General features: G+C 46.3%; 1 protein-coding gene across 1 annotated transcript in view; it reads right to left on the bottom strand.

The window, feature by feature from the left end:
* Positions 1-15,078, bottom strand: part of MCUB (mitochondrial calcium uniporter dominant negative subunit beta) — an 85,862-nt gene extending 70,784 nt beyond the window's left edge. The window contains exons 1-2 of the mRNA XM_046656714.1: positions 15,063-15,078; positions 11,397-11,854 (exon numbers count right to left, since the gene is read on the bottom strand). Of these exons, the coding sequence (XP_046512670.1) occupies positions 11,397-11,854; positions 15,063-15,078 (474 nt within the window). The remainder of the gene's footprint in view (positions 1-11,396; positions 11,855-15,062) is intronic.
* Between the last annotated feature and the right edge of the window lie 1,793 nt (positions 15,079-16,871).

Genomic DNA, 16,871 nt, shown 5'->3' with positions numbered 1-16,871 from the left:
TCAGACTGATCAATAGTGATACCCTAGCCTGAGAAATGAAAATTAAAAAGCCTGTTTATAAGCCAAAAAGATGTGATTAAGTAAAGTATGTGGCGAGCAGGCCTTCCAGAAGGTCATATTAATACGTCTCCTTCTGAAGATGCTCTGAGCTGCAGAGGACCCGTGTCAGTCTTACGTCACATACTAAGACCTCTTACTCTAAGACACAGTTAGTGGGCATCTTCCAGCCACCCTAAGTCTCTACGGGAGGGTTCATTTATTCCGACCACGTTTATAACAGGCTAGACTGCAAAATGCCACTAAATTCATATGAAAGATACACATGATACTTTTATAACTTGTACTGTTGCTCCTTTATCTTTTAATCACCACAATTCTTCCTTTAAGGAAGTCCTTCCTCAAACCCATACTGTCAGCGTCTTTTCTCAACTAGACTTTCCTCCTTATCAGGTGTCATCGCATAAACTTGAATTCTGGCTTCCAGTCCTAATGAACCGTTAGAATCTATTTCTCTCCCTTCCTGAGTGCCGAGTGTACACGTGGGACTACAGCCTTTCTATTAGGTTACTGCCCGAGGGCAGCTTATAATGAACCCAAGGAGGCATCAAATGTTCCTGTTCGAGCGCAAATTTAAAATGCTGAATTCCCACCGTTTCAAGTTTTCTAGGGAGAAATAAAGTTTCCCTGTAAACATCTATTGCTGAGGAACCCATAGAAATGAAGCTCAATAGAGCCTGGCAAATTCAGTGCCCACAGAAAGCAAAACTGTCCCGTTTCTGGCCAAGGAGAATGCAGCAGAAACCGCTAAACGTCCACTAACATCCACCCTCCCTTCTTCCACAGCAAGCAAGTTTTAGCTGGACTGTGGTGCCCAGCCAGGACCACGGCTCTCAGCCCCCGTGCAGCTCAGTGGGGCCAACTGACAGATTTAATCAAACAGTCAACGGAACATGAGCACACGTGTTCTGTCACATCTCCAGGTCTAGCTCACAACACCTTGCAGGCCTTAAAAAAACCTCCTATGCTCCTTTCACTACAGAGTCCATATATTGAAGATGACAGAGGAACTGGTCAGCTTAGGTCCCTGAATGACTGTGTGGAGCAGAGCTACCAGTGACCTGAAAAGTTCACCTCAGGGGCCGGCCCCACGGCCAAGTGGTTAAGTTCACAGGCTCTGCTTCAGCGGCCCCGGCTTTCACCAGTTTGGATCCTAGGCGTGGACCTAGCACCACTCATCAGGCCGTGCTGAGGCAGCGTCCCACACAGCACAACCAGAAGGACCTATAACTAGAATATACAACTATGTACTGGGGGCTTTGGGGAGAAGAAGAAGAGAGAAAAAAAAAAAAAGGTTCACCTCAGAACCGTTTTCTGGGAGAAAAAATCAGCTTAAAAAATACAGGAGTTTAATTATTGTTGGGGTTTTTGTTTCAGCAACATAGCTTACTCTAACCAACAGAGACAAAAGAAAATTCATTCTAAAAAAAGGGTTTGGGGAAGGAAAAGCATATACATCCTGACTGTAAGTTCTAATCCTGGGTTCAGATGAAAGACAATTGGAACCCATGATTTAATGACAATCCCAAAGAGAAATAAACCTATGGCATAAACGCCTGAGCCAACGCACAGCCTCTTGAACATCCTTGCCCAAGTCTTCACTCATCGTGTCACCTTGCACACAAGAATCAGAACTCACCACTGGACTCTGAATCTTCCCCTGACTCCAGACAGCAACTCATTATCTTAGGCCCAGCTGCCCCATCCTCTTCCTTCTCTCACAGCTGCCAGGCACCGCAGCCTCATGGTTAGGTATAACCCTGACCTGCTGAAATCCCTGGACATCTTCACATGCATCCTCTTGCTTTTCCATTTACCAGTGTCTGTCATTCCAGCTCCATGTACAATAACCACGACATCGCGATTGGTCCTTCTTAATGTACTCACGTATCTCGTCTCACTGTACATACACTGGATGCCAGATGCAGATTCATCTTCTACAACAGTATCTCTGTTACTACTGCCAAAATCTTGGTAGAGAGAGCCTACAGACCAGGGATTGGCAATCTACAGCCTATGAGCCAATTCCGGCCTACTGCCATTTTTGTAAATACAGTTTATTGGAACACAGTTACATCTATCCATTTATGTATTGTCCATGACTGTTTTTCACACTACAATGCAGAGTTGAGTAGCTGTGACAGAGACCACAGGCTGCAAAGCTTAAAATCTGGACCTTGACAGGAGGAGTTTACCAACAGCTGGTATAGACCAACATCATTTCTCATAAAGACAATGGAAGCTATCTTCTCACACCTCATTCACTTAGCACCACTACCAGCACCTGTACTACCAGAATAAGAAACACAAAGATATGTACGCCCAAAGATATAAAAGATGTGGTACCCGCTCTTCAGGAATTGCAATGTACAGAGAGAGAGAACATTCATGGGGGTAGGCAGGCATGCTGGTAAGACAGACACACAAAAAGCCCTAACACCAGGAAATGTGCAAATACCAAATGAGTAGTAAAATGAGTGAACTACAGGCAGATGTAGGAAGGAAAAACGATTTCTATCCAGTAATTAGGAAAGCTATTATTTATGGAAGTGGTAAAGTCCAAGCTGGACTTTGAACTCGGAATACAACGGGTGCAGACAGCATGAGGTAAACTGTCTTGCCCTACAAAACACACTATTACACCTATGTATCGGCTGTTCTTCCATTGCAGGTGCCAACCATGGGTAACCGTGCTTGGGACTTCTACCGTATTGCTTCCTGAGAGCCTGCAATAGCATCCGTCTCATAATGTCTCTCCTCTTCTGCTTTAATCTCTCCATTCAGAGGCCTCTGGCTGGGCTGGTCCTCCAGTGGACATGATAAGGCACAAGCTTTAGCTAAGCTGCTGTAACAAAGACCTAAAAATACACGGGACTCAAGTCAGAGAGATGTCTGCTATTCTAGTAGGTAGGCAGTTGAGGGCGAGTAAGACAACATTAAGATCCAAGCCCCTTCTATCTAGTGGTTCTGCCATCATCTAGAGGGTTGTACACCTCCACAAGGTCGGGGCTGGCTCATCCTTTCCACGTGGGCGTCTCCAGCCCACAGGAGAAAAAGGTAGAAAAGAGAAATTAGTTTCCTAATTAAGAATGCAAACTAGAAGTTGTGTTTCCGTGTCATGTGAGATATCCAGAACTTGGTCACATGCTGGCTGGAAAGAAAGCTGAAGAACGCGGCATTTAGGAATGGTCTGAGATACCAGAGCCAGAGTGGCAGGATTAGCTATGCCTGAGGACACAGGCTAGGAAGGAGCAGGGTTTCACAAACTTTCAACATAATCCATCCCCAATTTAATTTTTTAACACAGTGTCTCCCGAGTTGTATTCTGTGGACCACTATTCTGGAAGAAGTTATTAGGAAGGCTGTGGAATAAAAGAGGTCTGCGATCAACCTCTTTCCCACCCTCAGATGGTCCCAACGCCCATTCACAAAGTAAAGGTCCCACAAGTTTGTAGTAAAGGAGTTCACTTAACTTGGTATGGTTTGGGCCAGAATTATTCAAATATATAAGAACAGAGAATTTGTTTTTCTGGAACATCTATTAACATCCCAGGAAACACTGTTCTGCAGGATATCAGTTTGTGACACAGAGTTTAATTTAATAAACATAATTCCTACAAGATTTTAATATGATGTCTAAAACTCTAATGTGAACCACATCAAGGACCACGCCTCACAGAGCTACCTCCTCCTGTCTGATCAGAGTGCTCACTAGACCCCCAAACCCCTTTCTGACCCCACTCTGCTCATGCCCTTTCTTCCCACCCCAAATCCTGTATGTCCACTAAACCCTTAACCCGCTGAGAGATTAGCTGAAATCTCACCGCTTCTCATCTCTTCAATCTCTAATGATGCTCTGTCTCTGAATTCTTTTAGTATTTGTCTCTGATATGTATTTGACCCTCATGGGCCAACTGGTGAAAGAACACATCTCTATCTTACATGCAGGCACCTTATCTTCCACGTAACGTTTAAGGACCTTCTGTGGGAGCTTGCAGACACAGCATGAACCACACAAACTCCTCCACTGAGATCTCGGGGCTTAGATAAAAGGCAAAACCCCCTCTCAGGGCAAGGGAAATATGGGCAATCAAAACACTACAGAGCAGGACTTCGCAGTGAAAGACCAAGAGCTGACAGGTGGTAAATACATCTCAGGACAGACCAGCCTAACCAGGATGGGAGAAATGGAAGCCAACTTCCAGCTAAAACATTTTTAGGACTCAAGCCAGAACCAGCTTGGAGTCGGTAAGGGTGGGAGCAGCAGAAGCAGCAGCCGAGGCTCTGAAGCAGCCAGAACCTCTGAGACCATCCTGTTCATCCAGCCTGCCCCGAAAGGCCAGAAATACTGGGACAAAGGCCACAGTCCCTGCACGAACCTTCCAGATTTATAAGAAGACCCTATTCACACTCAAAGACCTTGGATTCCAGGCTATACAAGTTAAACAGATAAAAGGCAACCACTGTACAGTGTTCCCTATCCAGCATCTGAACAAAGCTTGCTATGCACCCTGTGGGGCCTCCCGTACCTGGCCCCCGGCGCTGGACCAGCAGCAGCAGATGCTGGCCTGCTCCTGGAGACTCCGTCTCCCAAGGAGAGAACGCGTGCTGCCTCCAGAACGGCAGGGAGGCATTGCTACAGGAAAAGATCCACGTGCTTCCTAATGTCAAAAATTAGGTCCCTTTTCTGGCTTCATATTCCAAAAGGTTAATTTTATATTTTGCCCAGGACTCCTGTCTTACAAATAAACACTTTCATAATCGGTTTTTAAATTAATGTTTTAAATTATTTAAGTTTTAATGATAGAACTTTTAGTACTAACACTAATAATTTTTGGCAATCTTAAAATAGCACCTCACAAATCTAAAAACAATGTGATCACACTGTGAGAATCCCATTTAGAAAAGCCCTCGTCCACAGACAAGCTCGGCCTTTTCCGCACATACACGGTCCTCCTAAACCGACACCACACTTTACAACAGCCCAGGAAACACTTCAACGCCAGGCAGTCCTTACAGAGGGTACGTTTCATTAAATTATGTTAATTATGTCCTTTAAAAACCTTGATGCAAAGGTATATCTGAAATAAAGCAATTAACCAAAATATGATTTATGACCACTGCTTTCCTTTAACAGAAAATACAATGCATATGAGATTATTGTGGTTAATTTTTTTAAAACTTCAATTATTCCAGGCTCATAGCACAAAAAGTGGATGAGAACGCTGCAGGGCTCCCCTGGCTAGATTAAGTGGAGAAGAGGAAACAAGCAGGTGAGACTGAGGCGAGCACAGCATTAAGGAACTCTGTGTAACATGCGGTTCTTTATCATCCAGCCCTTCATCATTCATTCCTCTACTAACAGGCAGTTGTTATGCACCACTGTAGCAGGGCAGAGCCAGTTGCAGAAGAGGAAAAACAGTTCTGACCACAAAGTGCTGGGAGAATGCAGGTGGGAAGACCATGCGAGCACAGCCGACCACAATGCACGGTAGAAGGAAGGGAGGAAGGAAGTGCCGCAGGTGCCATGAGGGCGAAAAGGAAGCGTCATGACTTCCTCAGGCAGAGGGCAGAGTGGGGGGCGAGGTACATGACAAGCCGAGAGAGGCGGTCTTAGCCCAGCAGGCTGGACTTCAGGGTGCACAAGGCATGCAGCAGAAAGTGCGACTGGGGGGCGAGGCCAGAGCATGGTTCCTGGATCCACTGTGGTTGATGTGCTGAAGCTTGCTTACCTTGGTTTCACTCATAACAAACCCACAAAAGGGTATTTACAAGGTCAAAAGAAACCATACTTTCTCCTGAAAACGGAAAACTGCTTTGTTATAGTGGATCTGAAACATTCCCAAAGCAGAGCTGTAGGATGAGTTATCAGACTATAAGCGTCACAACGAACATCCTCTGGCAAGGGCTGAGAGAGCCAGGCTGTGCTGATCTGTTTGCAAAACATTTTCTAAAACAAATGTCTTTTCAGGTTTATGGTCACGTTACAGTCAGTCTCTCAGAAAAACACTCACTGGGTTCCAGCTGCATGAGCGGCAGAAAGAGCAGCTTACTCATCAGCACCTTTTAAAATCCCCTCTTCAAACATCCCACTCAGCCTACCAGGGAAAGTCATATACCAACACCAAACACAATGTTTAACAAAAGGGAGAGCCACACAAACACAAACACACACACAGAGTCAGAAAAACAACAAGGATCTGTCAAAAAGAACGACAGTGTCTTCCTGCCTCCAGCCAGGTCCAGTGCATCCATTATTTACTAAGAGCCTGAAAATAAGCTAATTCATCTTTAGGTCCGAGAAATGTGATGTAAGCAATGCATTATTATGAAAACATTCCCACTACAACAAAATAATTGTGGGTTCCCAGTGGAGGTGAATTTAATAGGATTACCACCCGGGCCCATGGCAGTTTTACAAACCAAACCATCTACTTGATCTAGTAAACAGCCCAAGAGCCTCGGGCGGGATCCCTCCTTGTGGGGTGACCCTTGCCAGTCTCGAAGACTTCTTCCCCCTGAAGTTGCCACAATCAAGCTTTGTGCACCATCAGTTTCTTGATAGGCGGTTCAACGTCTTACGTGCATTCTCGTTTCTGCTCACAGGCTATAGGAATTTCAACTCCAGCTCTGTCTCTCACCTCTCTTTTCACTGCTCGCTACTTCTTGTCCTCAAATCTATTCAAAGTCTCTTCAATGGACTTTGTTGACAGCGCAGATTTCATACATCATTTCTCACCAATACTGTGAACCCTAGATGGAAATCTAATTATCCCCTAGAAGAGCTGCCAGACAAGAAAGCCTGGACTGCAATGCTTCTATTCGCTTTATGGTGAACGTGTAACTAAGGTAAAAATGATGTAAAATCAAATAACACCATTAATAAGTTGATGAAATAGGAAACTCAGAAGAAAGAGATTTACAGGCCGTGGTAGTTGAGCCAAACTATAGTTTAACTGAGGTGAGGCCAGTGGAGGTAGTAAGGAGGGAGGAAGATGCAGGACAGCTGTGGGTAGCAAGCAGCAAAGGGGAGGGGAGAACACAACTGCAGTGCCCCCACACTTCCTAGAGCCGCATACGCCAGTGACATCTCAAACAAAAGAGAGAGAACCACAGCTTCAAAATTAGGTTCTTACAGCAACTCAATTCAATGCAAGCAGTATTTATTGTGTGCTTTCTATGGTGAACCACCAAGGAGACTGCACAGACAAGGAAAAGACTGGTCTGCCACCCTTCCACACTTAACTACTCAGAACATATTTGTACAGACACCAAAGGGGTGATTTTCAAAATTTCTTAAAACCTTATGTATGCTTCACTTTTTCCCATTAAAGAAAAATGGGTGATGACATGAATGGAAGAAAAAATGAGGGTAGAGGAGATGAAACCATGAGTACGTTAGGTATGTAAAATGCGTGTCAGAAGGTCTGCCACATTTGTTAGAAGGTGGAAAACCTGACCCTAAGCTTTCTGGCAGCCAGCACACAGGGACAGTACCACTGGCTGTCCACTTCACTGTCTGTACGATAAACCTGCGTCTGCTCAGGAGAAACCCAGCAATTCTAACACCACCATGTTTCATAGGGCTGTTTTGTACAAGGTATGCCAGTGTGGAAAATAACAACTCAGAGAACAGAGAGCTGGTATTTGTTTTAAAAAAATAGGAAAATTAATACTGTGGTAAATTAAATGAGCTCAAAAAAGAAGATACTTTCAGAGTATGCCTGAGATGATGCTGTTTGCTTCATCAGCCATTGGTTCACAGCCTGCAGGAGCTCAAGATGTCTACTACATAATGGTTGTGGTGTTGTGATGCTAGACACTCTTGAAGACGCAACATTTCAGATGAAAAAGCAGTAATGACAGATTGAAGTTTTCAAGTGAGACAACCTACTCTATTCTGACATGCTCATGCTATCAAATAAGTTTCCATGTGTTTTTAAAGAGAAAACAGATATTACAATGACCAAGTAAAACTGCCACTCACCGACTGCCTGAGATCAAAAAGAGAGGCTTTGTCAACCATTAAGACCACCATTCTGACACTGACAATATTTTACTCAATAGTATATTTACATCCCCTGGTAACGTAACAAAATGGCAATTTTAGAGATGGAAAGGGCTTTTGAGACCAATCAGACAAGTCTCCCTGTTTGAAAAGGGGTAAAACAGGCCCAAATGGCCTGAACAGCTTAGCCAAGTTCAGGAAGTGCAGGCGGGGCCAGGTCTCCCCCAGACATCCCAGCACCTGCCGACCCCCAGCTGACTCAGCTGCCTACCTCTAGTCTGTGACCCAAACACACAGCTTCTACAGCGATTACATCAACTAAACTTGAGCCTCAGGTTTTCTACCTTAGTTCCACAGGGATCTCATGCAACAAATATTTCTCTGCCAAGATACAAAGTGATTTCCGAGCCTAGAGTTTGCTATAAAACAGCATTAATACTGTTAAATTGCAATAAATACTAAAATCTAAAAAAAAAAAAAAGAAAACCCCAGCACGAATACCTAAGTGCTGGGCAGGTGGTAATGTTTAATATTTAATGGACAAACGGGGCTAGAATTGCTCTGAGACGAAAGCCCCAACGACCTTCCTCTAGGATAAGGACCATCACCAGCATCCAACCAGCGCTCTGCTCAGGAGAGGGCTCTGAAACCACCTAGGTGCGCCAGCACCAACACCATAGGCAGAGCGGCGGGGAGCTGTCGAACAGGAACGACGTGCTGATTACATTCACAAGATGAAAACAACGATTTCTAAATTCACGTCTTGTGGTGGGACTAAAACATGTATATGCTTTGTTTCTAGAAGTTCAAAACAACAGCACACTCAATGCTTAAACTTCTCTGCAAAGTACGCTTGCTTTCTTTAAGTTTTAAACATAGCTTATGCAGGGACTCAAGGCTGTGCTGGGGCCTGAAATCACATCGGGGAGTTTCTCAAACCAAGCAGCAGAAAACCCAAATGACCAAAGGCACAGGGCATCCAGCCAGGGCTTTCTGTTAGAGAGAAGGCACCAGGCACCAGAATCACTCCAAGCTGCGTCCTGGAGACCAGGAAGGCCAGCAGGAGCTGGGATTGCCCTGACAACCACTCCGCCAGTGCCAGCGTGCTGCTGCCGAGCAGAGATGCTGGCACCAGGACGTGACCGTGGACACCAGGCCATGCCTCGGCCAAAGGCAACTCAACATGCTCATGCTCGCTTATGCTGCAGACCACATGTGTTCCTTAAAAAGCAGCTCTGTTGCACTAAACACATCCATGTTGACAAACTTTCTTTTTCCACCCACAAAACACTGGCAGACAATTACTCACCTACCACGTGAAGCATGAGAACTGCCTATTTTTCAAATTTTCCAAATGCTTATATAAGTCACACTCATAATTTCAGAAATGGCCAGATACAATTGGGAACACTCACTTAAGATACTATTAACGACAAGTCCTTGCAAGCTAGGATTTTATGAGCTGTCAGATCGTAAACATCACTGGATTGTTTGGTGTTTTTTCCTGCTGCTTTCATAGGCTCGAGCAGACTGAATGTTTGCAGCAAAAATATATATAAATAATACTTGTCTTTAGCCACAGGACTTTTCATATCAAGTGGGGCAACCACAAAACAGTGAGACCTTAGAATGAAAAATGTGCCCACAGCCGGTTAATTTGATTTGCAGAAAATGGTTTCGTACTCCTAGCTAAACCTCCTAAGCAGCCAGGATATTTCTATCTGTTTCTTTACGTTACAATTTCAAAAAGGCACATTAAGAAGCAAACTTGCAGGCTTGTCTTTATTCTTTTGGGGGTGTCTTATCAGACAAGTGAAATGATGGAAGCATTTCCACTTCTAAAGTGCAGTAAATTGACTTAATAGCATGGACGCTCAAGACTTACAAAAATCTGCAAATGAGAAACAGTCACATGTAAGCCTTCTTAAGACGACTGCCTGGAGGGAAGGTACCAACCACTGCTCCCCTGTAATTAGGCCTAATGAGGCCCACCGTGTAATTTCCTCCCTCTGAAGGAGCACCCACATGCCGGCTGGGGCATGCCATGGCAGGACTCTGGAGAGCATCGGAGGGGATGAAAGGAGAAAGGGCCTTGGAGTTGATAATGTGAGAAGGGGCACCAGTATTGAAATCCATAAAAATTCGACGCAAAGTGGTAAATGTTTTTAACAGAAAACTGAATCAATCATTCACGTTTAACTGGTGTACGGTGAAGGAGGTTCCTTGCATTGCGCTGTTTTACTGTTTGGTGTATCTTTGAGTGTGAAGTGCAACACTTTAATAAAAGGACAATTTCACAAAGTGGAAAAAGCCTGTCTCTCCGATTACTCTATAAATCTATTATTTTACATTTTAAGGAGCCTGCCCCTCTTCCTAGGTATTAATAACAAAATGCCCCTCCTCGTTCTCTTTCAAACATTCAGGGAAGGCATTTTAAAAATGTATTTAAATATTTCCTCCATCCCTTCAATCTCAGAAGCCCTGAGATAGCGGGAGAGAGAAAGAGAAACGGGAAGTGAAAGTGACAAGATGATGGCACTGCTTACTCTCTGCTTTTCTTTCAAACCGCACAGCTAAAAGATAGAAATATACACTTTTCTCTAGCAACCTGAAACTAATCTAATGCGGGCGGGGGGCGGGCGTCAAACTAAAACTCGGAACCACCTCCCCAGGCACACACTCCTGGAAGGCCGCGTTCCCAGGGCTGCCTCTCCTCGGCAGGCCCGCAGCCTGCGGGGCTCCGTCGCGAGCCCGCTGCACCCCGCCCGTCCCGGTCCCGCCGAGCGCCCCGGGGCCCGTCCACGCCCCTCCTCCTCCGAGCAACGGCTGCGCGCGGGCCGCGGACGAGCGTGTCGGGCCAGCCGTTACTCACCAGCGCCAGCGCACACTCGTGATCCACCCTCTCGGGTCTCGGGACCGAACGCGAGTTTCCCTCCCCTCTTTAAAGGGGGTGCTCGCGGATTTCAGGACGGAATTTCTCGCCCCGGCGACGGCGCGCCCCCGGGGCACTCTCTGCTGGCTCCATCCTTTCTCGCCCCCTCGGCCACTAGGGCCGACGGCGCAGCGGCGTGGAGACGCCACTCCGCCCGCGGTGGGGACGGAGACACGGCCTCTCGGGTCCTCCCGCCGCAGCCCCGGGGGCCCCGCTCCCCAAGGCGGCCGAGCGATGCGCCTGTCCTCCGCTCGGCTCGGGCGCGCCCCGACCCTGGACCCAGGCACCCGCGACTGCGGCCCCGCCACCACCTGTGGGCCCCCGCGCAGCGCCCAGGCCGCTCTGCTCCTCCCCCGGGGCCGCCCCCCGCAAACTTCCCCGGCGCGGGCTCGCTCCTACCTGCGGCGGCGGCCCCCGCGGGCGCGCTCGGGCCCGGGCTCCGGGGGGCGGCGGCAGGCGCGGGCGCCACGGCCAGGCGCCCCTGGGGAGCAGCATCCTGCGGGCGCCGCGCTGCGCGGTTCTCGGCGGCCAGGCCCGAGGTCGTGGGCGCGCCGCCTCCTCCCCGCGCAGGGCGGGCGGGCCGGAGGGTGTGTCCCCGTCCCCGCGCCCGTCTCCGAGCACGCCCGGCGCGACGCGCTTTTCTCTCCTCCGACCGAAAAAGAAAGAAGGAAGAGCGCGCGAGCGAACCGCCCTCCGGGTCGGGGCTTCGAGGGCAGCGCGGCTGCTCGGCTGCGTCCACGCGGGCGGGGTGTGGGCCTCCGGGAGGCGGCCGCTCCCCGGGACGGAGCGGGACGGAGCGGGACGGAGGGAGCGGCGCGCCGGCCGGGCGCGGGCTGCGGGCGGGGCGGCCCGGTCCCCTGCTCACTGGCGAGCGCGGTGCCACCAGACGGTCACCCAAGGCCAACCCCTGCGGAGGTTTGCTGCTCACTGGATGGTGGCCCACGGGAGCTCGCTGGGACAAGCCCCCCTTAGCTGAATTGGCTTCTCTTTTGAAGCAGGTTTTTAATTGAAGGCGCTAAGGAACCGGAACTGAGGCTTCCCCACAACTGGGAAATACAGGGCTTTGTCTTGGAGACTTTTTGTTTATAAAAACAAACAAATACAAACTTTTTAAGAGCAACCTAGTCCAACGTTTCACTTAGCTTACTTACAGTGGAGTCGCTAGATAAAATACAGGATGCCAAGTTAAATCTGAATTTTAGATAAATAATTTTTTTAGTATAAGTATGTCCCAAATATTGCATGGGTCACACCTATTCTTTTTTAAAAATGCAATATTTGGAGTATGCTTATACTAAATTATTTGTTGTTTATCTGTAATTCCAATTTAGTTGGGCATCCCATATTTTTCTTCACTAAATCTGTAAGAGGCTTGAGTTAAAGAATCAAAGTGGGGCCGGCCCAGTGGCACAGCGGTTAAGTTCACACGTTCTGCTTCTTGGTGGCCTGGGGTTTGCCAGTTCGGATCCTGGGTGTGGACATGGCACCACCTGGCACACCATGCTGTGCATCCACATATAAAGTAAAGGAAGATGGGCACGGATGTTAGCTCAGGGCCAGGCTTCCTCAGCAAAAAGAGGAGGATTGGCAGTAGTTAGCTCAGGTCTAATCTTCCTCAAAAAAAAAAAAAAAAAAAGTCAAAGCTGTCAATGCAACAAGTGGCAAATCTCTCCTGTTGATGAGCTCCTTTCTTTATTGAAAACGATGGAGGTGTCTATGATAGCAAAAACTTTGGCCCCATTAAAGACCAATTCATGTTTGTTAACTAGTATCTACATTTCAAAATGCAATTGCCCTGGACAGATAGTGACACTTTAGACATTAAGTCCATGTGGGAAGGTACTTTACTTTACCAGAGTCCTTTCTTCTATTAGCTAGCGCTCCAAATGAAAGAAAAGATTTTATTTTGGCTGTTGCAAATAATGCTACAATGAACATGGGCGTGCAGATATGGGTGTTGTGGGTTTTTTGGGGGGGTTTTTTGGTGAGGAACATTGGCCCTGAGCTAACATCTGTTATCCATCTTCCTCTTTGCTTGAGGAAGATTGAACCTGGGCAACCGAAGTGGGGTACACAAACTCAACCAGTACGCTGCTGGCTGGCCCCCAGATATCTTTTCGAGATACTGATTCCCTTTCCTTTGGATGTATACCCAGCAGTAGCTGGATCTACAGTAGTTCTATTTTTAATGTTTTGAAGAACCTCCGTAGTGTTTTCCATAATGGCTGTACCGCTGTACATTCCCACCAACAGTGTACAAGGGTTCCCGCCTCTCCAATAACAAAGATATGGAAACAACCCCAGGCTCATGGAGTGAAGGGCCCTGGAGTGGACACAAAATCAAGTTTGCTGCCACCGAGTCCTCAAGAAATGCTATTGTTGTCCTCCCCACCGCTCCCTGGCCCTTAGTTCCTGGCTCTGCTGGAGCACTCAGCACTGTTCACATGGCTCTTGTCTGGCTCTGCAGCTGGGTTACAAACACAGGGGCCGGCCTTGACCTTGTTGATCTTGGTGTCACAATGCCCAGCACAGCACCTGCATCAAAGGAAAGACTCAGCCAACAACAAAGAAAGGAAATTATGCTAATGGAAGTGAAGAGACACTGCAAGAGCAAATTATAACATACACGAGGAAAAGTCTGGGAGCTGTGGATACAGACAGGCAGGATAACAATACACAGAAACAGGAAGTGCTGTGTCAGGTGCTCCAGGGTACGGGTCAGAGCCCTCAGGACTGAAGAGAAATGCAAAACAGGGACAGGAGAGGCCTTTAGAACAATCAGTATGATTCCATTTATATAACATGTCCAGAAAAGGCAAACCCATACAGACAGAAAGTAGTCGCCCGGGAGCTGGGGGTGGAATTGGGAGCGATGCAAATAAGCAGGAGGAGTCTTTCCGGGGGAACGGAAATGCTCTAAACTGGATTGTGGTGATTGTTGCCTGTCTGTAAATTTGCTAAAAATCATTGGTACACTTTAAATGAGTGAAATCTATGGTACGTAAACTATACCTCAACAAAGCTGTTAAAAATTTTTTTCCTGAAAAAGGAGATCAGAGATTAAAATGTGAAAAGCCTGTGTATGTAAGCCGCCTTTAGGAACCAGCTCACGTGGCGTAATTGTTCTGTCCCACCGACATTCCCATACCTTGTGGTAAACTTTGTTGTGCACCAAAACCCCTATGTGTGCTGAGCCACGGTGTAGACAGAGCGTCCCCAGGAAGCCTCTCCATCTGCAGAGGCCAGAGGCTCTCTCGCAGCAGTTTGCTGACCACCCCCCGCCCCAAGTTACCAGGAGCACACGGTGAGTAAAAAAGAAATGACATTTGAACTGAACGGACCCAGAAGCTAGTCTGTCGAACAGTCCCCCAAATAGTACAGTTCCTATATGAAAAACACTTGATGGACGTTTTCCCAAATTTGAGAACAATCCTAAGAAGGGACATGATGTTACAGCAGTGAGCGGTAAAGCCGAGAGACACTCTTCTAAACTGTCAGCAATGTAAAACAAATCAACATGCCAGACAAAAGACACTTATCCTTTCTATTCTCTCTGCAGAAAGGATTACAACATTCTTGTCCTATGAAAAGGTGATAAAAGGGAATGTAGCCAAAAAACTGTCAGAAAATATGTATTACAGTGATGAAGAGAGGCAAGCAATTTTTTTAAATATTTTATTCTTCCAGGTGTTGTGCTTTTAAAAAATCTGTTATTTATGATATTTTCTCACTCTAAATATTCATTACCATGCCAATTTTGTATTCCAAATTTTTTATTAGTTTTCTTAAAGTGGAACTCCCAAGTTGTATAAGCTTCAGGCTCCACGAAACCCGGCTCTGCCCTGTGGTCCAGCGGAAGCTTTCTGCGTCGTCTTGTTCCGTCATTACAGGAAGCTTGTGGGATAAGTATTACTAGCTCCCTATTGCAGATGAAGAAGCTGGAGCTCAGTAGTTTAAGTGACTTATCTAAGGCCATAGAGTCAGAATTCACGCCTGGAACTGTATAACTATGACCCCAAGATTTTTGGACTCCAACTCCCCAGGATAACCTTGACCTTACGTTACCTATCTCTTCTGACATCATCGAACCACTGGCCTTCCCATAGCCACAGGGAGAACCAGGGTGCGGTGAAGTGGGGTGAATCGTTGATGAGCAGGGGCAAATCCTAGCTTTATCTAGGATTTTGATCGTCTGTTCATCATGAATTTTTTTGCATTAATTTTTATTTTCAGAAATATTACATTAAAATAGCGTTTATCTTAATGACTGAGTTTTTGGTGCCCCTTTACATGTGTGCCCCAGACAAGTGCCTCACTGGCCTCACCCTCACCTTAGCCCTGTGTCATCTCCTTTATGAGGACATCAACACTCAGATTTGCGCTTTACTTCCTTTTTTTTCCCCTGCTTTTTCTCCCCAACCCCACCCTCCCCCCCACCCCCAGTAAATAGTTGTATATTTTAGTTGTGGGTCCTTCTAGTTGTGGCATGTGGGATGACGCCTCAGCATGACCTGATGAGCGGTGCCATGTACGTGCCCAGGATCCGAACCGGTGAAACCCCGGGCCGCTGAAGTGGAGCGCGTGAGCTTAACCACTCGGCCACGGGGCCGGCCTCTATGCTTTACTTCTCATAAGAGTAGGCCCCAATTTCATCCATCGTCGTTCATACAGCCTGCCTTTGCAGATCTTATTCACTAGTGTCCTCAAACCACCTTCCTTCCATCTGAGGAGTCAGTTTCTCACAGATAAGCTGACTGCTGATGATGCTGGATTATCTAGTCATGGTACCGCCTGCCCCCCAAGGGCAAAGCATTCAGCCTCAGTCATGGGGAAGGGAAGTTTATTTACGTTTATGTCCCCTGCTCTTACTTGTGAAATCATGTGAATTGAGCAGCTGCTCATCCATCCTCTGCAGACGCCAGCAGCACTGACTGCAGGCCCCCTCTGACTGAATTCTAGTGGTAACTAGAGAAAGATATCCTTTCCCTAGTCTGCCTCCAGGTCCTGGGCCTTCATTTTTATCAATGAGTCATAAAGAACTTTGTACCCAAATGAGAACACATATGGAAGATTCGCAATATAATGACTATACATTAGGCAAAGGAAATCTCAAAAAAAAAATTTAACTTACTAACATATAAGCTATGTTCATGAAATTAGAAATTAACAAAAAGATAAAGCATCATACTATTGGAATTTAAATAACACACCTACAAATATTCATGGACTACATCGGAAATAAGTGGAAATTGAGAACTATTTTAAAACCAAATAGCAATGAAAGCACTTAATATTAAAACCTTCACTACTCAGGAAAATGTATAGTCTTAAATGCATTTATTAGAAAACAGGAAAGTTTGAAAATAAACTAAGCTTACAATCCAAGAAGCTAGAAAAACAGCAGTAAAAATAAACCTAAAGGAAGTGGTGGGAATGCAATGATAAAAGTGAAGGCAGAAAACGAGTCAGACTTCCCCGACAGTCTCCTGAAGCCACCTCCCCAAAGTAGAATGGGTCAATACAACCAAAAGTCAGGTTTTTTAAAAGGCACCATGACTAGCAAACCTGAAACAAGAATGATCAAGGAAAAAGAAAGAAGGAATACACACACACGACAGAAAGGATGGAAAAAGCTAACCTGCAATAATAACTGCTTCTATCAATCAAGTTAAAACTATAAAGACCAAACTTGGCTCAACAAGGAGAACCTGAATAGATCAATAGTCACAGAGGGACACAGTGGGTCATGATCTACATGGGAAAATGTCCCAAACCCGGAGGCTTAAGGGGCCACTCAACCAAAACTTCCAGAAGAGATAATACTGTTTTATTTACCAAAATTTTAACTAATTTATATAAATTGTTCCAAAGCAT

Source organism: Equus quagga, chromosome 3 (assembly GCF_021613505.1).
Source record: "Equus quagga isolate Etosha38 chromosome 3, UCLA_HA_Equagga_1.0, whole genome shotgun sequence".
Taxonomy (NCBI): Eukaryota; Metazoa; Chordata; class Mammalia; order Perissodactyla; family Equidae; genus Equus; species Equus quagga.
The sequence above is the reverse complement of the archived record's forward strand: the minus strand, read 5'-3'. Positions and strand labels throughout refer to the sequence as shown.